The sequence below is a fragment of the Ipomoea triloba genome, chromosome 13, assembly GCF_003576645.1.
Source record: "Ipomoea triloba cultivar NCNSP0323 chromosome 13, ASM357664v1".
Taxonomy (NCBI): domain Eukaryota; kingdom Viridiplantae; phylum Streptophyta; class Magnoliopsida; order Solanales; family Convolvulaceae; genus Ipomoea; species Ipomoea triloba.
Window position 1 is genome coordinate 26,413,189 of NC_044928.1, and position 23,523 is coordinate 26,436,711.

At 32.4% G+C, this 23,523-nt stretch overlaps 3 protein-coding genes and 1 non-coding gene across 4 annotated transcripts; 2 read left to right on the forward strand and 2 right to left on the reverse strand.

The window, feature by feature from the left end:
• The first annotated feature begins 6,271 nt into the window (after positions 1-6,271).
• LOC116002083 (histone H2AX) lies at positions 6,272-7,407 on the forward strand. The gene is made up of 2 exons (XM_031242095.1): positions 6,272-6,555; positions 6,969-7,407. Exons 1-2 carry the CDS (start codon positions 6,349-6,351, stop codon positions 7,188-7,190), a joined length of 429 nt encoding a protein of 142 aa, XP_031097955.1. The 5' UTR covers positions 6,272-6,348; the 3' UTR covers positions 7,191-7,407.
• Positions 7,408-7,994: 587 nt separating this feature from the next.
• On the reverse strand, positions 7,995-15,555 carry LOC116002082 (dymeclin). Its single transcript, XM_031242094.1, has 18 exons — positions 15,150-15,555; positions 14,140-14,379; positions 13,204-13,267; positions 12,993-13,122; positions 12,763-12,907; positions 12,060-12,302; positions 11,889-11,973; positions 11,213-11,315; positions 10,940-11,065; positions 10,757-10,870; positions 10,338-10,456; positions 10,174-10,258; positions 10,000-10,092; positions 9,807-9,896; positions 9,246-9,365; positions 9,069-9,160; positions 8,925-8,982; positions 7,995-8,425 (listed from the first exon to the last, which is right to left on the reverse strand). Exons 1-18 carry the CDS (start codon positions 15,337-15,339, stop codon positions 8,342-8,344), a joined length of 2,181 nt encoding a protein of 726 aa, XP_031097954.1. The 5' UTR covers positions 15,340-15,555; the 3' UTR covers positions 7,995-8,341.
• A 4,041-nt stretch (positions 15,556-19,596) lies between these two features.
• Positions 19,597-20,895, reverse strand: LOC116000930 (subtilisin-like protease SBT3.14). The gene is made up of 3 exons (XM_031240804.1): positions 20,699-20,895; positions 19,997-20,094; positions 19,597-19,877 (listed from the first exon to the last, which is right to left on the reverse strand). The coding sequence occupies exons 1-3, from the start codon at positions 20,881-20,883 to the stop codon at positions 19,804-19,806; spliced, it is 357 nt and encodes a 118-aa protein (XP_031096664.1). The 5' UTR covers positions 20,884-20,895; the 3' UTR covers positions 19,597-19,803.
• A 1,720-nt stretch (positions 20,896-22,615) lies between these two features.
• Positions 22,616-22,689, forward strand: TRNAN-GUU. Its single transcript has one exon. It is a non-coding gene; the product is annotated as a tRNA-Asn (tRNA).
• Positions 22,690-23,523: the final 834 nt, after the last annotated feature.

Here is a 23,523-nt window from a genome sequence, read left to right on the forward strand (position 1 = left end):
CTTTGACATCTATCCATTTAGAATACTTTGAAGTCTTTGTGTGCAGCATGAGCTAAGAAAATCCTATTGCTTTTGGTTTGAGGGTTTTGATGGTTATGAGGGGTTTGAGGGTTATGAGGGCTTTGAAGGTTACGACAGAGGGCTTTGAGGGTTATTAAGGTTTGGAGGTTTATGAGGGGTTTGGGGGTTATGAGAGTTTTTAGGGTTACGAGGGCTTTGAAAGTTTGGGGGGGGCGGGGGGGTCATGAGGGTCCTCATAACCCTCAAATCGAAAGCTTACCGAACACGAACACGAGTAGTTTACCGAAAATTTTGTTCGTTAACATCCATATTTTTGAGGAATCATCTATCAATTGGATGATTGATAAGCAAACTAATAAAAGTCAAACTTGCACTGTTCAACCCGTATTGAATTCAGATCAATTTCATAGTTATGAAAAATACTATATAACGTACATAAAATTAAAATTATAACCCAAATCCTATAAATTACTCCAACATCCCTCAAAAATGGATGTGAAACACATCAAGTTCAAGATAGGACAGAAACCTTCTATCCAATTATATATGTTAGGACTCTACAGTGTTCTAGGTGTATGTGTTTTTCAGTCTTTGTACTGTAAATTTGTGTGTATTGTAAAACTATTACATTTTGTGCTGTAAATCTATGTGTATCGTAAAAACTGTTTCAGAATACAAATTCTCATCTTGTATCAATAATCTAGATTTCCTCATGACACGACTTTTCTTGACTGTAGTGTGGATCGTGTGTATTGTAAAACTGTTCCATAATTCACGTCGTTCTCTTCATATCCACATACAACTCAGATCATATAAGCACCACAGCCACATCCATAGAAATATCCAAACCATTGATTCGACCGCAACATTGTTAACCTCCACAAAACCCTCTTCCTAAAATGGAACCCTTTCTATTATTTAAAAAACTAATTATAAATCAATCAAATCCATGTTTATTATCTGCATTTAGATTATTCGAATTTCTTTCTTAGAAACCCTTAATTTCGTCACTACAAATTTTCTATTTGCCGGCCATTTGACATGCGAAACCCTTAATTTCGTACGCATGAATTGAAGGTACCAATAATATAATTTGTGTTGATTGAGGCGCTTCATGATAAATTTTTCAAAGATTCTTTAATTTGAAGCCGTACATCTTTAGATATTTTTTATTTTTTGTTATCTTTATTAGAAATTTGAATGCGACATTCAAAATTTTTTTTATTGAAATATGTAGTAACTAGTAAATTATACAATATAATATAATACAATCTCAATTAATTAATAAATATCTTCGGAAACTACAATATTTAGACCTAGCTAGTTGCTCATGCCCACAAGGTTCTTACCAACTCTGCGAGATTTCCAGAGGAGAACCAAAAAAAAAAAAAAAAAACATAGAAGGAGAAGAAAAGAGAGGTTCAAGCAACCACGTGGATCATGGTCTTTTTTTGTTCGATGATTCGGAGATTCAAATCCATGATATTTGAATTATACATTTAATTTATGTTTATATATTATATGCTCAACACGTCTCCTTATTTGTGGAAAATCGGTTACTTCTCAAAGCAACACGTGAAGCATAGTCTCATAGTATCTTTTTATTAGGTGAGTATGTGGGTTCGAACCATAGTCTCTTTTTATGAGGTGAGTACGTGAACTCGAACCTTGACCTTTAGCATGAAGTTGGTTCTGATACCAAATTGAAGCATGCGTTCTATTTCAATTAATTAAAAAGCTAAACTAATAGTTAGAAATTTATATTTATATTATATATATAATCAACAGCGAAATCAACTAGTTATTTTTGTTATAGGCTGAGTTGACACCACTTATTTGCCGATTAGCGCTAGGAGCTAACAAATTCTACAAGACCTTCTGGCATTATAATTATAAAACTAAAACTATTTGGATCTTTTTTTGAGTACTACTGACTCTGTTACAATAATATCTGTTCAAAACTATTTACATCTAAACATAATAATTAAATTAGTTTGTGATACGCTGGATTATGATCAATGTTCAAAAATATAACAAGTTTGAAGGATAATGGCACAAATCACAAACTATATATGAAAAATAATATTCCAATTTTTTCTTCAAATAGAGGTTTCCTAAATTTTTTTTTAATGATATGGCATTAATTTATAAATATAAACAAGTTGATCATAATCTATTCCAAAAAGAAAGTCAAATGGTACATTACTTAGATATATAACCCACTTGTGCTTAATCAATTAGAAAATAAATATATATACACACATATACATACAAGTTGGAAAAAGCCTCCTAAGATGTTGGGGGTGCTTAACATTAATTTAATGTTAATGAAAATTAATATTTGTTTAATTAGCGCATAGTATGTGCAAAGCTGTCTTTGATTCAAAGACAAAACTGATTTGTGCTGTCACTCTCCACCAAACTGTGGGCTTCTATTCTATGATAAAGAATGACACCCTCTTCCACTTTTTAATTAATTAATCTCTTAATTTTTATTTTTATTTATTTTTCTAAGAATCTAAATGTCAATTTGGCTGGGGTCACAATCGTCACTTTATTTAGTTGTCCTTTAACCCATTGGATTTAACCAAGTTGTGTTCCATCTTGTATTGTATTGTCAAATGCTAGAAGCCAGATATCATTGTCACTACTCTATGATTTTTTATTTTTTATTTTTCATTTTTGAGTTTATTTTCTTGACGGCTACATACAAAGAACGATTCCAATGCGGAGAGAATATGTACTTGCAAGTTTTTGTGGTTTTTATTTGCCCCATTTTGGTCCTTTTTTTTTAAAGTCATATAAAATATATTATTATTATTATTATTATTATTATTATTATTATTATTAGAGTTAATTTCTTTTTTGTCTTTAGATTTATAGATAATAGTTCACTTTAAGTCTTTTATATCAGAGCATCCACTTTTGGTCTTACTATTACTGTGGCATGGTCATTTTTAATTTTTTTTATCAACAAAACAGTTTAAATATCGTTAAATACAATGGTATTTCTTCAATTATGGATTTAAAAAAAAAAAAATAGAAGTAAACATAAAAAATATAGTTGTTCAACCTACTTTGTATGTATATATATATATATATATATATATAAGATTAAAATGTATTTGTATTTAGCGACATTTTAACAATTTTATTAATAGATGACTAAAAATGATCATACCACAATAATACTATGATAAAATGAGGATATTCTAATAAAAAAATGATTAGAAATGGACTATCACCTATAAATCTAGGACCAAAATGAAATTAACTCTTATTATTATTATTATTATATAATAATATAATATGTATGTATACAAGTAAGACTTTTTAGTGAAATGAATAAATCTCTTTGCCAAGTATCTTTTGGTCCAATGGCATTACTTTCACTTTCTATGAGGAAAATTTTAGACTTTCATGTTCAAGTCTTATCTCAATCATGGTTAGTTTTACATTGAACATATACTTACTAGTTACCACTAATAGGTTCTTCGGTTTATGAAAAAGGTTGCAGCGATGAGGTAAACCCGACAAGGCCAATAATTACATGTGCCTAATCAAACATATTGACGAAGAAACAAATTTATCACCCACTTGATCTAACTCGTCATGATTTTTGAATAGTGACAGCAAATTTTTCTCGTCATCTAAAAAATAATAAAAGAAAAAGAAAAAGAAAAACAACAAATGTTGTTGGGCTGATTTTGTTTGTTTTGCCAGTTAGCTAAGTTGTGGGTTGTTATGCCGTGGACCCAGGTCCACCTTGCAATGTGGACCTGAGTCTTTATTCACATACACTATACTCTACATTCACATACACTATACTCTACGTTCACAATTTGTAAACTCCACATTCACACATTACAGGATTATATGTTTAGTACTATACTCTACATTCACAATTTGTAAACTCCACATTCACACATCCAAAACTCTATATTCACAGGTCCTATACTCCACATTCAGATATTACAGGGCTACAAGTTGCTAGAACTTCTTAATTCTATTACAGATTCACACATGCATAGCTCTATATTCACGATTTCTATACTCCATATTCACAATTTGAAACCTCCACATTCACACATTTTTGAGCAACTCTAATTCACACAATCATAAATCTACATTCACGATTTCTATACTCTACATTCACACTTTGAAACCTCTACATTCACACATTTTTGGACAACTCTATATTCAGCATTACATTTACTAATTTAAAATAAAAAAAATAAAAAAATAAAAAAAAAGACAAAAACGACGTAGTTTTAGACCCAAGTGGACCTGGGTCCACAGCATAATTTGCCCTAAGTTGTTAGTTTTCTATGTTGAAATGGAAATAGAGCTTGCTGGCCCAACTTCTGGGTTATTAAATTTGGGCCAATAATATGCTAAACTTCATTGTTAAAAACCCAATTATATTCTTAAACTAGTTACTTTTGGCAGGCTGAAGTGTCCTTGGGCGAAAGGGAATCAAATTGCTCTGAGAAGCCATTTACTACTTTCCTACTAATTAAAATTTTTATACAAGCCAAAGAGCTTGTGGTCTAGTGGCACCCGGTGTCCCGGTTAACACTCCCACATGAATGATGGGAGTGGGTTGTTGACTTGTTGTGCTTCAGTAGGTTGAGAAAGTAGCTATAGACAGATACTACATTGTAACAGAGTCAGTACTATTCAAAAAAAAAATTATACAATAATTCTAAGAAATGTATTTATTAGCTATAACGTAAAATAAACCGGGGTCTAGAAATTTGCTATGGTGTATATATGTGTGATAGAGTGAACAAGGAAAAGATGTTGATCAAGTATTTGTTAGGATATTCTTATCCCTAGCCTGCAAGTTTATCTCACTTTCAAAAGTGAATTCTACATTCACATCATCAAATTTGAAATTTCTTTATTATTGTCTCTGTAATACTCTCACACTCTAAAACATTTTATTATTATTAGTAAATAATACTCCGTAATAATAAAATATTTTCAAAAACAACTTTTGCTGTCATATTTGGCAGCAAGCTACCATGCAAACAATTGTTATACAGTGGGCCATGGTCTACATAGTGTTTGTAGACCATGGTTACCTTGTCGAATGAAATCGTAGCACAATTAAAATGATATTTTAGTGTTGCTGTATTGAAACTAGTGTGTATGGAAAATAAAATTAAAAAATAGAGCTCGTTTAACAACATATATTGTCAAATGAAACTATAGTATAATTAAAATGATGTTATATTATTGTAGTGTTTTTATATATGACTAGTACGTGTGCAATAATCATTTGCACATAATAGTCTTATCGTCACACACATATATATACACGCATAAATATTTTATCATAACTAAAATCATTAAATAAATGCATTTTATCATATTAGAATAAGATGAGGCAAACCTCTTCGGAGTACGGTTAGAACTCTAATATGATATTTTAATAATTCATTCTAGTTGTACTCATATGCTTGATCGTCCATAATCACGATTATTGTCACAACAACAACCACGACTCTTTGTATTTTCATTATAATATGACATGCCATTCACTTCAAGGAATGATATTGAACCAGTGGGACTAGGACGTGCCTCATGGTGTTTCATCAACGACTCATTATTTTGTTCAGTCACAAGAATGTATGAAATCAATCAGGAATATTTTGTAAAACATTTCTCTCTATATTTTAATTTCATGTTGAAGCACCATATTGGATGCATGAAAAGTAGGGAAGGTTTTCTTGAACATATCCTTATCAGTATTTTTTTTCTCCACATGATAACAACTGAGAGCTAATTTTAAACATAACATAATTATATTCGCTCACAGTTTTAAAATCTTGCAATAGTAAGTGAAGTTAGTCTAAGGGACTTCCGAGAGGATTATTGTCCTATGGTGATCATATCTTTCTTTAAATTTTCTAGCGTTCAAAGGATATTCTTACGGTGAGATACTCTTCTTTTAACTCTAGATCACGATGATGATGAATGAAAATCTTCTGCTAAAAATAAACAACTAATATATTAAATATTTTTCTATAACAAATTAATAATATCAATTAACACAATCAACTATTAGCAAACAAATTAACATAACCGTAATATTGAGAGGAGGAGTTTCCAGAAACGTCTTCCCGCGCATTGAAAAATTTGCGGGCACTTGGGTGCCAGGCTGGCGATCCGTGCATCCCTGTATCTACGGACCACAATACTCAACCGATTGCTATATATACACTTCTCTATTTTCTTCTACCCAAGAGGCGAGAATTTCTGTGGGTTCGACTCTAGAATTTCAGAGAACCGAGCGTTTCAATTAGGGTTACGTAACTGAAAATGAGTAGCGGCGGGGGTGCAGGGAAGGGCGGCGCTGGTAGAGGCAAGGCGAAAGCCACGAAATCGGTGTCTCGATCTTCTAAGGCGGGGCTCCAGTTCCCGGTCGGCAGGATCGCTCGATTCCTCAAGGCTGGAAAGTACGCCGAGCGTGTTGGTGCCGGAGCTCCGGTTTATCTCGCTGCTGTTCTTGAATATCTCGCTGCTGAGGTTACTTCCGTGCCCTTTTTGATTAAGCATTCAATCTAATTGATCTCGATTGATATACGTCTCAGTGTGATCTCTTATCCATTATTACGGCTTATACATTGCGTTTTATTCCCAATTTTCAGTGTTTTGTGATTTGGGACTTAGGTTTCAGGGTTCACTTATTATCTTTCTAGGTGATTAGTGAAATTTGCATCCATCAGATTGTGTATCGGATAAATTTGGCCTTTTTTTGCCCTATCAAGGATCACAAAATTAAACTAGCTTAGGTTGCCCATTCATTGATTCAAATCAAATCAATAATGTCAATTGGCTTCTTACTGAAATTTGTAACTTTGTAGTTCGATGAATTGGTTGTATTGGAATGCAGGTTTTGTTAGTGGAGTGTTAAAAATTGATTTGTTGATTGTATATAGGTGTTGGAATTGGCTGGGAATGCAGCAAGGGACAACAAGAAGAATCGCATAGTGCCAAGGCACATTCAATTGGCTGTGAGGAATGATGAAGAGCTTAGCAAGCTTCTGGGTGATGTAACTATTGCCAATGGGGGTGTTTTGCCCAATATCCATCAGACTTTGCTGCCAAAGAAGGCTGGCTCTGGAAAGGGTGAAATTGGCTCTGCTTCTCAGGAGTTTTAGGGTGTTTTTTTTTGTTATGCCCCTTGGTAGGGGTTAAGTGAAGGTGAAAATGGAAGTTTATGTATATTAGCTAGCTACTATTGAATGGTTTGAAATCAAGAAATGCAATGAAATTGCAATTTTGGCTCTAAATATATTGTTCTCACATCTGATTAGTGTTCATGGAGGTGCCTTTTGTTTGGATATCAATTGCATTTGTTTAATGTGTTGATTGGAACTTCTTTGTGCAAATGCAAGATTATTTGTGGTATTTTGTTGGTGAGTGTTTATGTTTCTTGTGATAGTGGTATAGCACTGGACATTGTCTCAAAACCTTAGACAATGCTAAGACAATTCGGACCCACAAAATAACGCTGAAAAGTTATTTTCAGCATTATTTTGTAGTTTCCAGTTTATTACGGAGTATATTTAATAATGGTAGTTTTTAGTTCAAATTATAAATTATACTCCGTAATAGAGTACTGAGTTCATTGATTGATTAAATGCGAGTAAATTGCACTTTTTGTCTAAGATAATTATAAAATTAAAATTTATCTTTAATGTTCACTTTTTGTTTTTTATTATTAATGTTACACTTTTCATTCTTTTATGATCACTTTTCGTCCCTGAGTTGTATTAAAATTGCAAATATCATCATAACTTAGAGACGAAAAATTGCAAATATCAACATAACTTAGAGACAAAAAATGAGTATAACCAATATTTAGAAACAAATTCTACAATAACCCTATAATTTAGAAACGAAAAGTGTAATTTTTTTATTAAATATCCAAACTAAATTCATCCATTAATTCTGGGGGTTTACTTTTAATAGTAAATGCATAATGCAGCCTCGGTTGAGCCAAAAGAAAGGTCGTGTTAAATAGCACAACAATGGCTATAAATTTATATCACATGCCTACCAGAAAACTTTTAACGCCCCTGAAAAAGACTAGCCCTAAACTTTACCAACACTCTCATTCATTACACAGTTTACACTGGTAAAAAATCTCAACAAATTCAACTTTAAGTAACCACCTCTACACTCTTGAGCTATAAACATATTAAAGAATAAGAAGAATACATATCTAAGACGATGTATATATATACACATGTATATGCGTATATATATACATATATACATACAACCAACCAACTTTAGGGGCCCACGATCATTCAACCCAGATTCCGACATGTCTACTTCCATCCAATTCGCCATTTTGTAGCTTGCTTGCATCTGAACCAGCAAATCCATCCTATTTCAAGCAAAACAATAAATTCTTTGAAGGTAATTCAAGACCATGCTTTAAGCAAAGCAAATAAATGTTGTGTGCATTAATCAAAGCCCACTGTATATAGATAGAGAACAGAGCTGTTCTTGAAAACCTATTGTCGAAAGGGGAATATCTGTAAGACTTGCTAGTATACCTAGTAGGGGTATGGGGGATAATTCATAGGGGCATACTATGAGATGAAGTTGGAAGAAGCATAAAGCAAATGCAAAGGCATATTCATAGGATAAAGCAAATGCAAAGGCACATGCATCTTTCAATGTTAAGCAGTGTTGAATTATGTTGGAGATGATTCTTGAGGCATGTGGGCAAGGTTATAATTGATCCTGATGTAGTCAGATTGATGTGTTCTGAGCAGAAAATGGAGTCCAGAATTGCAATCAAAGTTCTTTTAAGAGCAAATACTAAAAGAGATTTAAGACTAAGAAAGCACAATAAACCGAGGAAAATCAAGAGCACTTACTTCCACAGGGAGGTCAACTGGAAAAAGATTTATACTGCTAGGAGAAAAATCCAAACCACTGCTAACAAAAATTAGAATAGATTCATTAGGTTGAGTAGCAATAAAAGTGCTTAGTGGTACAGTTGCTTTGTATACCAACCATACCTTCGAGACAGAACCAACTGCCATACATAAGGTATGAAAAACTCCTCTGGATGACTCTCTTGTTCATAAGTAAAGCGCATTTGCGTAAACATCTGTCAAACCAAATTTTTTATCTATAAGAATTATTATGCAGGCATTCCAAATATTGGAGACAGTTATGTGTGCATCTGCTCTTACCTTCATGCCTTCACCTCTCCAAGATCGGCAATTAACAATTATGATCTGAAGTACTTTCTCCACTGACCATTCACCAACTATATTTTGTGCATCCATGCGGCTGTTAAAAAAGTCTAAGACCTACACATTCGAAAAATCATTGAAACAAAAATAAAGCACACTTCAAGCTAAATAACTGATATTCAAGTGGGGACAATATATAACTTAACTCAACTATGCTATACCCTATTACTATTTACTACTACAACCATGCTCTCACTCTCTCAGACCAGCACATCTACCAGTCTACATTGAAGTATTGAACAATGAACATGCTCAAAACACCTTATATCAATTCTCCCCATTTGTCATCCTTAGGCATCAACTATATCTTGTTTCAGATAAAAGACAAGTTAATATGGTCTTTTATTTTTTGTCTTCCAACACGTTAACACATTCATCTTAAGATACTAATATCAGCTGGCATCTTATAGACATATTGCATCTTCAAACTCTCTACTTGGTAGCCAAAGTATAGCTGGTCTTTATGAGAATAATGCATTAAGATAAACCCAAGCATACCGTAAAAAGGTTATCAAGCAGCTCATTAAACCGTGGATGACTCTTAAAAGGATGGAAAACCTCCTGCCTATGCAAAATTGCATAAACAACCTGCCAGGTAAAAAAACCAACCAAGATAATTGAAGCAGGGGACGTACTATTGTATATATAAAATAATATGCTGCACAAATAGAATATGAAAAAATAATGATACCTCAGGATTTCGAGGGAGTGCATAAGTAAGGATTGCATTCAGTATTTCTAAAACAATCCTCAGGAAGTCAGTGTATATATGCAGCTCAGCTGACTGCAACAACAAAATCCACCATATATGAGCAACTCAAAAGGCAAGCAAGAAAAAGGAAATCCTGATGGAAGTTTGCCATACACTGTCCTCTGGTAGATTGTCTCCTATGGATTCACCATTGGAAAAACTCATCTTGTCATTTTTCATCTCAGCTAATTTGTTGTACCTAATTCCAATCATGCCAAAGCAATAGTTAACAAATAGTATTTGAGAATCAATCAGATACACAGAGATAGGATACCTACTTGCGCGAAAGCATATCAAAAAGGCTAACCAAACGCTGTGATGCATAGGCACTAAGGCGATGGACATGAGGTGCCATATTTGCCAAAGTTGCTAGACAATTTGTATGGAGATAAACATCCTGTTCCAATCAAATACATTAGAAAACAGCGGTTGGAATAGGTTTTTGATGCCATATGTTTCAAGGCTTAGTTTCTCAGATGATCTACATCTACACAAGATGATATGAAAGGGAAGCACCAAATCTTTGTCAATAAAAAAACAATACAGGATATTGCAGTGAAGCCTAAATGAAAAGTGGTTTTACCCCAGAAAATAAAAAAATATTAGCAAATATGGAAACAATCCCAAAGGATAAATAAATGAGTACCATGAGAGAATCAGGAACAATGAACCAACAGAATGTCTTATTATATCATACCCGAAGTTTAGATAGATTATAGTTGATAATCCTTGTCAGGATTATGACCATGAGAGAACCTAGAGATGTCTGATGAAGGACACGCTCTTTGTACCATGGGACACTCTGCAGCATCTGCAGAAAAATATTTGATCAACATGGTATTCTATTAAGTAACTAGGGAGACTATGGGAGTTCAATTACCAGTTTGTGTATGCTAGCATTGAAAGAGGAATCTTGACTGAGTATAAGAAGGATAATTAGGACCATGTAGATTTGGTTGGGTGCCCTTCTTGGAGCATTATACAGTGTTTCCAGCAAAGGCATCAACTGTTAATTGATTAGAAAGACACATATAATAAGTTTTTGTAGCAATAATGTCAAGCTTAGCAACTGGGAACAGACTAGGAAACATAGCAGACAGCAACTTCCCTTCTCATAAGAAGAAGAAAAGGGAGTAAAAATGCTTATGCATACCAGGGTATCAAGATCTGTCCTGACCAAAACATATTCTAGAAAATCTGAGTTCCCATGGACAAGTGAATAAAGAAGGAGAACAGAAGTCTCATCAGCCAGGCACCTAAAAGTAAAGTATCCATCAGACCGAACTGCTAAAACCAAATCACACATTCACACATGCATGTTATTGATCAAGCACTTGTTCAAGATGCTCAGATCTTAACATCAATGTCTTCAACCGTAAAGCACCCAGAAATGGATTTAAAAAATATTAATGCACATATGTACAACTATTGACAGATAACAGCAAATGAGCAATGCGTAATTTAACAACGAAGCTGCTACTATTAAACATAAACAATGAGTAGTTAAAAGGAAACAAAATCCAGAGCACCTCAAGACATTGTTTAAAAGCAGAACATTATATTCTACAACAGCAAAGTCTATATGTTATCAACAATCAAATTTTAATGAAGATTTTTCCCATTAATTGTGTTTATGAGACCACAGATATGAAGTGGAAATGAAATTTTTAGTAAAGCAGCTCAGGAAAGATCACTTAAAACCATTAAGACAAATGAAAAACTGGAAACAGGTCCAACTATGTAAGCAGGAGTATCAAAAGAAAAAGAAAAGTTAAATATGGATGTTTCTTCCTAGAACTGCTTATACTGGATAAATTCAGTGGACTTACATCCCAAGGGTATCAAAAAGAGAAGCAAAAGGCAGTCTCACAAGTGGACCATTTTGTGCAGTCCCTTCTATATCAACACGATCAACTGCATTTTTGATAAACTCAGAAACATAGAACATTTTATAGCATAAATTCAGAGAAAAAAACATAGGCATCAGAATATGATCCTACATTCAGTATCCCGAGCGTTATCCAAGGCCACGCAGTAAGGATTTTCAAAAAAACATGTTTCTTCCTTAGGAAGAGGATCTGAAATACTGTAATCACTTTCATCTTTTCCAGGGTCCACATTGAGACACTTGCGGTAGTGAGTAAGAATAAGTAAAATATTCAGACTGCTGTCCGCCAATGGACTTTTAGAAGCTTCAGCACTGGAGCTGGCAAAGTAACTTAATGGCAATAGCACAAGGTTTGCTGCAAATCAATACAAATAGAAAAAGTTTCATTAAAGTGAAGATAACCAATGTGACTATACAGACTAGTAAAGTCAATGAATCACAAAGTTATTGTTAGAAGGGGACATTAAAGTAGAGGAGCTTTTACAATTGAAAGAGGTAAGAGAACTTCAAATACTTGTGGGAAAGTTTACTGTTCTAATCTATAACTCTAATAGGACACCAAAACGTTTTATGAAACTAGGTCACACATCGTACATTGATATTAGTAGGTAAAATATAACACCGAAGAAATCAAAACATGCATAGACTTCTGCAATAATCTGAGAGAATCCACAGTGCATTATGGAAAAGATAAAACCAAATAAAAGTCCAGCTGTATGAGCAACAGAAATGTAGAGGTAGAGGGTGGGAGGGGGCACAAAGATACCAAACTACCAAAGTATAGGGAGGGAGGGGGAGGTGTGATATTATCCTACCAGCTACAGAGCCAACTCTCTGTAAAACACCAGGCTGATTTCCTTCAGCAAATATCTGATAAGATAAGGACTTTGCAGGGAAGCGTGGTCGCGTGATGTAATTATGAAGCAGTTTTTGAACAACCATATTCACCAAAGAGCTTTCCTGCATAAGAACAGGAAGTTAACAATGAATAATTTCTTGTTTTAATTTATATCCCATTTGGGGTAAAAAAAAACACTCATATTACCTGTAGCATTGCAGCATCAATGAAAGGATGAATATCACTTGGGCCAGGTGATGGCCCCGAAAGGAGTTGTGTTGACATGGCAACAAGCATGAAGTTAAGCAGTTCATAGTGCAGAAGAAATGAGTTGGTACTTGCAGGAGAAATACAATTATCAGCAAAGAAATAATATTAAGTAATCCACAGAAAAATGATAGAAGAACCCATGATATACCTCACGTCTACTTTTCCAACAAAGCTAAACACACTATGGACAACGAGATGCTCAATCCTCTGATCTGTAACAAGAGATGTTGAAATGAGCCTATACATTTTGAAGGTTTTATTAGATCCATACCTGGATAATTCCCAATCTATTACTGAAAGGGTTTTAGAGATATCTTAAATCATGTTTATAAGTTCTAGAAATAATTTGATAGGCAAGACATTATGTTATTACAAGTAGCAGAAGAGGTGTGCAACCTACAGACATAGAAATGTGCATATAAAAAAAGAGCTATATAGACCCTCAATTCTTAATAAAAACAAATGAAACCCATAAGTAGCAACCCATTTTCCAGACCATGAAGACTCCTACAGCGCAAACCAAACAAACTAGCATCTATAACCAATTTCCATACCATATCTACGGTCCCCATGATTTCCTTCACTCTTGTTCTTTTGCTTCTTTTTTTTTTTTCGTAATCCAATCTATATTCCAACAGCTTAAGTTCTGTTATTTTTATTTTCTCATTTTCCTAGTCACATGCCATTGTCCCACTTTTACTATGTTCATCACCTGACCAAAAAAAAAACAACCTCCAAAAAATCTCTGTATTCCTTCACTTATTCCCATTCTTTTTAAAAATTAAAATTCTGCTCTGTTCATATTGATAAATTTAGAAGCCATTGCATTTTATTAGAGTATATGATATTTCTAATATTTATTTCCATTCATATTTTTCTTAAATTCCAATGCTAATAAAATCTCCGCGAACTGTACTTTGGCAAAAAACCTGGCATATTCTTTTGGATCACTTTGATTGAAATACAATTCTCAATCATTTTCATGTCTATTCAGTAAACTCTCAATATTGAATTGATAAAGCATGGTAGCTACAGCATTATGATGTTGAAGATCAATAATTAAGCTGTGGAATGAGCAAGTCACCTGTTGAGAGATTATGTGGTATCTCCTCGCTTTCATTTAGAGATATGTACAATTCTTCAAAGTTATCAGTATTGGCATTCTCAATCAGGTATTTCAGAAAAATAGATGAGATGTACACTGCATTGAGGGCTTTCATAAAAGACAACGAAGGTACATCTGATGCAGAAACACACTCTTGCAAACACCAACTTAGATGAACTAGGATCTTGGCAAGGTGCCTCGTGTTATGGTTGTTCTTTGCTGCAGAAAACAATAAAGGTATTCAGAATGACAAGTCAGTGTGTTCTAAACTGTTTTTCTGGTTTATATTCAACTTATTCAGACTACAGAGTACTGATTTCAGATTTTGTCCACTGTGAGCAGATTCCATGATATGATCCCAAGGAACTAAATTTTGATCCTCAAGTCTCAGTTATGATAAGTACAGGTGACATAGTAGTAGATACAAATTACTTAAAGTTATGGAACTTTTCCTCATTTTTTTCCACATGGCATATGCAATCTTAAAGGGATGACTTCGTACATGTAAAGCAAATGTTACAGCTACTGCGACAAAATGTGGTATGAGAAAAATCGTTAAATTGGCACTTTGACAGCAGCGACATTATCTTTAGTTTGCTTTTAGTGTACCTCAAATATTAATTGTTAATTATTGATTTCATACACTCACAAAGTGCACAAGCCAAACGTATACACAATGCCAACTACTCTGCTATAAAAAATATCATCTTAGCATGTGATCTCAGAGAAATGAATGGCAAACCATTAACAACTAAACTACTATTGTGAATTGTGTCTGAATTGTTGAGTAGTCAAAGTAGCTTGAAAAATCACCAGGCCTTAAAATGAAAGCATAAGTAAGGTTATCAGACTACAAGTCTACAGCTGCTCTGCCCTTTCAGAATCAAATTACAACTCCGAACGGAAGAACAATCTCGTAAACAATTAACAAAAGGTACAGTAACGAAGGAGAAAATTGTATTATTTGAGATTTTTTTAAAATGATGTACCGAAGAGGCGGCAAGCTTCGTGAACACGGTCGGTGGACCAATGGAGGTAGAGTGGGTGCAGGAGAAGCTTCTGCCAGTAATCCGAGGTAAGCGGATATGATTTATCGCCGATAAACGCTCCAATTAGGTACTCCGCCGTCTCCTGCCGCACAGCGCCGGTGAACCGCGGCGTTGATGGCACCGCCCCCATTCACACCGCTATATACGCGTATGTATAACGAAGATATACGATATTACTGTCTCCAGAACGAAATTCAACGGATCCTTCTTGCGAGTGAAGTATAAGCTCGGAATGACATTTCAGCGACGACTCGCCGGAGCTATGGATCTGTGTGACTGTGTGTGTATGTGAGAGAGAGAGAGAAGAGAGAGAGAGCTTGGAAATGAAGGTTTTAGACTTAAGACGAGGACCTTTCCCCCGAGTGAAATTCTCCTTGGATTGTAAAGCAAAATCTTTCAAACGATTTATTCAATTACGTAACTGCCCTTGTGTCTTATTTTTCTAGACAAAATTAGAAAATTTAGAGATTAACAAAATATTCTTTATTGAGAATAATGGAATACCAAAACTGGAAGTTAAGGTTGCGTTTCAGAAAACAGTTAAAATTCTAATAATCTATGTGATAATATTATTGTTGTGTGGTTCACCATTTTAATTATTTTAATAGTTATAATTTTCGGTAAGAAGGGTAAAAATGTAATAGATGATGAACTACTCTAATTTTATCGTCACTATTTTAACTACTTCAACTGACAATTTTTATATTCTTCTAAACTTACTTTAAGGCTACAAGTATTATTATATTTTGCTCTTTTCATACAAAAAATAATTCCATACATTTTTGCTTGACAAAGTAAGAGTTATCATAATTCTTAAATATTATTACGATCATTTTTATCTCAACAAATTAGAAAGTGAGAATAAAAAACGGGTGTCATATAAAATTATTATAAAAATATTTAATTGGGTGTATATAATAATCTTTGACTTATCATTAAAAATATTTAAATCTTTTAAATTTTACAATTCCATACTAAATAAATTTATTTGTGAAATTGGATTCTTGCTAATATTATCTCAATTGAATTCGATGCACATACTTTTCCTAATCTGATTTATTTATGTTATGTAATTTGCAAACTATTATGTGGTTATTATATATTTTCCTCGTGGTCTAGTGACACGAAGTGGTTCTCCCAAATGAACTATTACGTGGTTACAATATTCATTATAGAGATTTTATTTATTTTCATTCAAAAGGATGTATGTATATGTATCATTACTGTGGAGTGTGGAGTGAAGATTTTGGATTTAAACCCAAATGAAAAGCATCTAGAAATTCTGAGCATATAATATAGTTTTGAGACAACATAGTTAATGAGTTTCCTTTGAAAAAAAAAATAATTATAGCACTCAATCAATATTGTGTAACCGCTAATTTTTAAAAATGAGAAATATATCATAGATTATGACAATGTGTTAATAGTAATAAGTCAATTTATCTTTTAATAGTGTTCATATTCTAATGTCATAATAATATACTCCGGTATTTTATTTTTCACTAGTTGAGACATTGTCATAATACAAAATTTGCTAGTAATTGAGAGAACTACGCTAAAATTATGAATTTTGAAAGTCAAAGACTAATTTGAAATGGTTAAAAATAATTGTAGGATTAATGCAGGAAAATATAAAACCTTAAATATAAAACTATAGTATGTGTGTATATTGTCAACAATAATAATAATAATAATAATAGTATGTGTGTATTTTATTTATTTATTTATTTATTATTATGGTTGGTACAGAAAACGTGGCGCGCATAGACATAATGTTTCCAAGACGTGATCAAATAATCTATATATTATTTGGGGTTTTTCTTTTTCTTTTTTTTTTTCCTTTTCAAAAACAAAAAATAAAAGTATTCTATTTATTTATTGTTATTATTATTATTATTCGATGACGATGAAAACATACCTTTACTATTTAAGGGTTTCATTTTTTTTTTATTAATTGATATTATAACTTATTTATTTATTCAAACTAGACTCGATTAAATTAATTGTATCTTATAAATAGCAGAACAATTAAATTTTAATTTCTTGTAGTCTTCTAGAATTTAAATATATAGTCTTCATATATTTTCTAAAAATCATAAATTATATTACTCCGTATGAGATTAGTACATAGAGTTTATTCCATATTTTACCCTTAATCATATATAGTGATTTTTTACTTTTGATGTTTAATTGTTTAAATTTGATTTATTTCATTTTTAGTCTTAAAATTTTAAAAATATTTTACTTTTGATTCAAAGTGTTTTTTTTAACACTCGGGACTCTTTACAATATAAGGTTGTCCTCAACCTAGCAAGTCTTCCATTTGCTAGGTGAGGTGGCCATTGATATGGCATTTTATTTTATTTTTTGTTTATTTTTTTAGGCCAGGTGTCTTGCAAGCTTTCTTAATTAGAAAGCTTGCTAAGAGCATCTACATCAATGGTTAATGCATGGTTTTTGTCAACCCAAATAACTTGAAGATGGTTCTTTGTTAGTGTGGAAGAGAGTTATTTTGTGGTTTTTATTTCCTGCAAACATGAGTTTATAATGCGCCTCACAAACAAAAAGAAATGAGAGGGGCGCACATTCTCTGCCCCCGCTTGCGCGTTTACTGCAGGCCTGCAGCCTTTATTTTTGTTCTTTTTTATTTATTATGTTTCAGTTTTTGTATTTTTTGTTTTTCTTCTCTTTATTTTCTCTTTCCCTATTGGCGTATTAAAAATCGTGAAAGATCTTAAAATGATAAGGATGCTCTAAAACTGACAAAGGTTGCCGCATGGTAGCTGCGGCAGCCTTTGTGTACTTTTTTTTATTTTTTTATTTCTTATTAGTTATTATATTATTATTTGGTTATTATATTTATAATATAATATGAAAGTGGGACCACTTTTCAAAGTGAGAGAAATTGAAGAATTTACAAATTTAATGATGTGGAAGTGAGACCCATTTTAGAAAGTGAGAGAAATTTATGGGTTAAGGATAACCTAATATATGTTTTAAACTTTCACAATTATTCTCAATTTAAAAATCAATGTCCATACATCATGATTTAATCTTATGGTCACCCATTTGAAATTGTAACACATGTGTCATTTGGAATGATACAAAGTATTTTTAAATATAGTAGAGCATGATTTGGTGAAGCTTTTTCACAAAATTAAGACATTTTAGGTCAAAAGTGAAACATTTTGTAGAGTCAAAATTTTAAAATAAAAAACCAATGCCAATGATTAAAAGTGAATCTTAGTTTCGTCTAAATAATTTAGGGTTTAGAAAGATTTAAAGAATAAATTTTTAAAAATGAAACAGACAATCACTAGTAGTAGTATATATTAGCAACAAGGGATAGAAATTAGAAAGGGTAGTTTAGTCTAAATAATTTAGGGTTTAATTTGCCGGCCGCTTGCGGTTTTGATGAAAGTGATGAAATGGCAGATTGGTATAGACTTTAGAATTTCGTCGGCAGAAGTCCACGTGGCGGATTCTCCGGCTCCGCGATTTTTCTTTTTTTCTTTTTTAAAATCCTGATCGTATACTCCGTGTAAACTTTGACTGCTCGAGACCTTGACTGACGATCAAGGTTAGCTCAATAGAGACGAACCTCAAACCAACTTGGCAGAAATATGAACCAAAAAAAAGAGGAAAAAAGTGAACACTTTTTGTCGTGACTTAATTCATATGGTACTAAAATAACGTATTTTATACATATCACGGAAAAGAGGGAGTAATCTAATTTATTTTATTAGTAAGAGGATTTCAATTTTTAGTATAAATCAAATTCTATGATATGATTTCACGTTAGTTCTATGAAAATTGTATATATATCACTTAAAATCAAACCAAACATCCATCTTTAACTAACTTGAGTACATGCTAAGGTTGGTGTGTAGTGATAAATTAGCGATAAAGAACTTTGTTTTCCTCCACATGAATCAGCTTCATCAGGACCCCTTCGTTTACACAAACTATGTTGCCACGACACACACACACACAAAAGGAGAACGAGTGATAATGCAACATTTGATATGTATAATAGAGATGATGATAATATAATGTAGCATATTATAGGTGTAATAGAGATGATGATGTAGCATATATGGCAGTTACTTGATGATTTATGATAATAAATAATCAAAAAGGGTCAATTATTCTATTTTCTGAGTTCATGGGTTTATTTTAGAAATGTTTGAATTAAATGATTTAATTGTATTTTTCTAAAAGTTCCTAACGACATTTATTTCTTTTGCAAATATCAAGTATGAAGAATCAAATTAACTAATCCGGTAAAACTCAAGAACTAAAAATGTAATTCTCTCATGCATCTACAAATCACAATCATTAAAACATGGGTAAAAAAACCCCAATAAAATCCTCAAATATGATGGCATTTTCATGGAAAGTTTATTCCCTTTATTCATAGTAATTTTTTTTCCTTTGTATTGGACGAACTAAAAATAAACACGTACATTAACATACACACACATATATAGAATATGTTATACATTTTTATTGTGTAAATAATTAAAACCTTAGTATTATCACTATTATATTCTCTGGAAATTCCCCATTCCCAACCGTGCTTATTAGTGGAAATTCAATTCCCCTCGTCTCGTAGGGGCGGCAATGACACTATTTGGTCCTTTTCAACGGATATAACACCGGGATATTCTGCAAAGTATTAATTAAATTTATTTAATTTGGGATATAAAATAAATTATATTCACAAACAATTAAAAGAATAATTTTACACTCTATTAATTAATTAATAAATAAGTATATATGCTTACTGGAAAGACATTTTGCTTGTTGATGGGTGAGTTTAGCTGCAAATCCTTGCATAGAGAATTTATAAACATAGACCAATGCCTTCTTCGCTGCCTTCTCACTTCAACACCATCACCAACCACATAACAACAACATTATAATTGGTTATATTCGATACTATTAAATTTGATGTTGATCGGTAACAATACCATTAAAAAAAAATCTTCAATATTTTTTAGTTAAGAGTTATTGCATTTATTAATGTCAAATTAAATATGAGTAAGATCAACCGAGCTAAACAATAAAAATCTTAGCTTGGCTCGACCCACATCGCCCAAAAAGTTAAAAAAAAAATTGTTTAATTTATAATTATCATATTTATCTATTTATTTTCATTATAATAATAAGTTACAAGTTAAAAATTATTTATTTACATCTTTTTATTGTAATAATTATTAATCTTTGTAAATATTATAACTTTCAACTTATAATTTTATTTAAAGATAAACAATAACAATTATCATCATTAAAATAATTAATGTTTTATTAGAAATAAATTAGTAATATATTTATGTTTTTATTTTCAAAAAACGAACCAATCAAGACCAACAAAAAGAAAAAACAAACATTTTTACTTTATGTTAGTGTCAAATTTTCAACATATGACCAAAATAAATAAATAGAATAGCACTGACGCGACAATACAAATGAGCAATTATATATACCTGCACAAAAGTGAAGTTAACATTCTAACATAAACTGTGGTAGGATCTCCATTGGGTTTCTCAGTAACAACCATATAGACTTGTAAGTCGGCTTTGGAAGATGGTGCACCCAACGAAATTGGTTCAGTTGCAATTGCGCTTATGATAAGATTAAGTAGCAAGAAGGTGAAAGTTTTGTGAGACATAGTGTGAGATTTAAGAATTGTGATTTTTGGTAGCAAGCAATATAAACCATGCAAGAAATGGCTTAAGTATTTGATGTGATGATGTACTTTTAAAGATTAGGAATTTGAAGAATATGAAGTTTAGTGTATTAAATGAATTAGAGTACATTTAAGTACATAAGGTTATCCCCATTAGTTATTTTTGTTGAGTTTTTGGAATAGTAAAATGTGATGGTGAATTTTTAACAAATGTGAGGGTTTTTTTTTTTTTTTTTGGATTTTTTTTCTCCTATAAGTTTGAGGATTTTGGCAGGCAAGTGTGGGGTCCACTGTGAGAAGAGAACCGTGCCTCACGTGCGTGAAATTACCAAACAATATAATTTGAATTCCTACTTTATTATATGTTCACCAAATTACAATTATTTTCCATCCTAATTCCTTCATTCCAACCAAATAAAACACCTCGTAAGAAGATACTAAGTATGAAAAGGAGATGATTAATTCAATTTTGACATGAGAATGAACATTTCAATCATGAAATATTGATTGTTTATTAAATATATTAACCTTGGAGTTCACTTGCCACCAGCCTGCACTTTCAGGCTGACAATATAGTGGAGGTTAAATCATGGTGACTTAACGACCCATTAGGTGGAAATACCAGTTCTTGGTGTTTACAAGGAACCCATCATCACATTGAGTGTAACTCACACACTACGACTACTAGGGGTACATCCTATGTCTTTGCTCACAATCTACCACACATACAAGAACGTACTGAGTTACTCGTGCGGACAGAAATATATTAACCTACCCACATGAAATATATTAACATACATCAAGATCTTATTTAAGTGGTAAGAAATTGATGATACAATCTCATATCAAATTAGGAGAATATAAAGATAAAAAGTAGGGAAAAATATTTTTTTTTTTAAAGAAAGAAAGAATGAATGAATGACTTGTATTATTATTCTGGTTCTCTCTCTCTTGAGATGACGAGGAAAACTTACAACCATTATCACTAAGTAAGCCTCATTCCCGTGTAAACCTCGCCAGCGTCATTATGCATGTTCACTTCTCACTTAGTATAAATAGAGCACTCTATCTAGCTAGTGTGAGGGGGGTTGGAGGTCGGAGGCTTCTACTCCCAAACCTGTACCACGCCAACCAAAGCTTCTTGACGTGGTTAGACCCCTAGTGGGCATCTTGATCTGACCTCATCACTCGCTTCTTAATTAGTTAGCTTCCCAACTTTATACTCACCCTTAATTAGCTTCCCGATCTCATCATTCCCTATTGTATTTAATTTGTATTTCACTAGTATTAATTAGAGTCGGCTAGAACATGTATTATTCAACATTAATATTGAATTTTGACCTAGACCAGCCTAAAAAAGATTCGTGATTTGTTCCCTTTCAAATTGTCACGTAAAGTATCTTATCTCGTACACATTTTATATTATATTACGTACATATTTACGTTATAAAAAACTAAGGGGATAACAAAGTCTTAGCATTGATACTCTAATGTCCTTTTGTCCGTAATCTGATGTGCGCCGCTAGCCAATCAACAAATAAATTGATCTCTTGATAGATGACTAATCCTATAACTAATTAAATCCCTACCAATGAGCTTTCAAATGGTGGGGATAACAAGAGTAGCTTGTTCTACGGGCCAAACAATAGAGGGTGACTGTTAACTAAACGAATAGAGATAATATAATTAAAAAGACCACTAAATTAATGTGTTGGCTGGAATAGCTCAGTTGGTTAGAGCGTGTGGCTGTTAACCACAAGGTCGGAGGTTCAAGCCCTCCTTCTAGCGTTATTTTTTACTACTTTTTCATTTTGAACTACAAACTCCATCTATATAGATTCCAAACTGCCAATGACAATTTATTCCGGTGCCCCTATAGCCCTATGCTAAAAAAGAAAATAGATGAGCAAACAAATCACTTTCCTTTCCCTCAAATGATCAAAATACTTTTTAGTATTTTTATTTTTGGTAAAAGAAATAAAACAATTTTTCTATTTATTTTAAAAGTCAATTTATTTCGAGAAGTTATTGGTAGTTCATTGTCAAATTCAATTTGTTGATTATAATTATGAATTTTCTAATATATAGGTAATAAAAATCAATTAATAAATCACCAACTATGGTGCATTTTCATGGAAAATTTCTTCTCTTCATATAAAGTTTTTCTTTCTTTTTTCTCTCTCTATAGTGGCAGAACTAAAGATAAACATAGCTAGAAAATATTTTTGTATATTAATGAGCGTAAAAAAAAAAGTATTTTATATTATGCTGTCTGGAAATTTCCACTCCCAAAAGTCCCAATACTGCTTATTAATGTTGAACATTGGATCCCAGGTCAACGTCATAAGATGGCACTAGTTGGTCTTCAAGAACGGATAGCACACCGGGAAATTCTGTAAAATTATTAATTAAAATTATGTCTCTAATTATATAATATTAATTTCAAAAAAATTACATGCTATTAATAAAAGTATAAAGAAAAAAAAAGTATAAAGACTTACTGGAGAGAATATTTGCTTGTTGAGGGGTAAGTTTAGCGGCAAATCCTTCCAAAGCAAATTGATAAACATAAAGTAGTGCATTTTTTGCTGCTTCCTCACTTCAACACCATCACCAAAAACA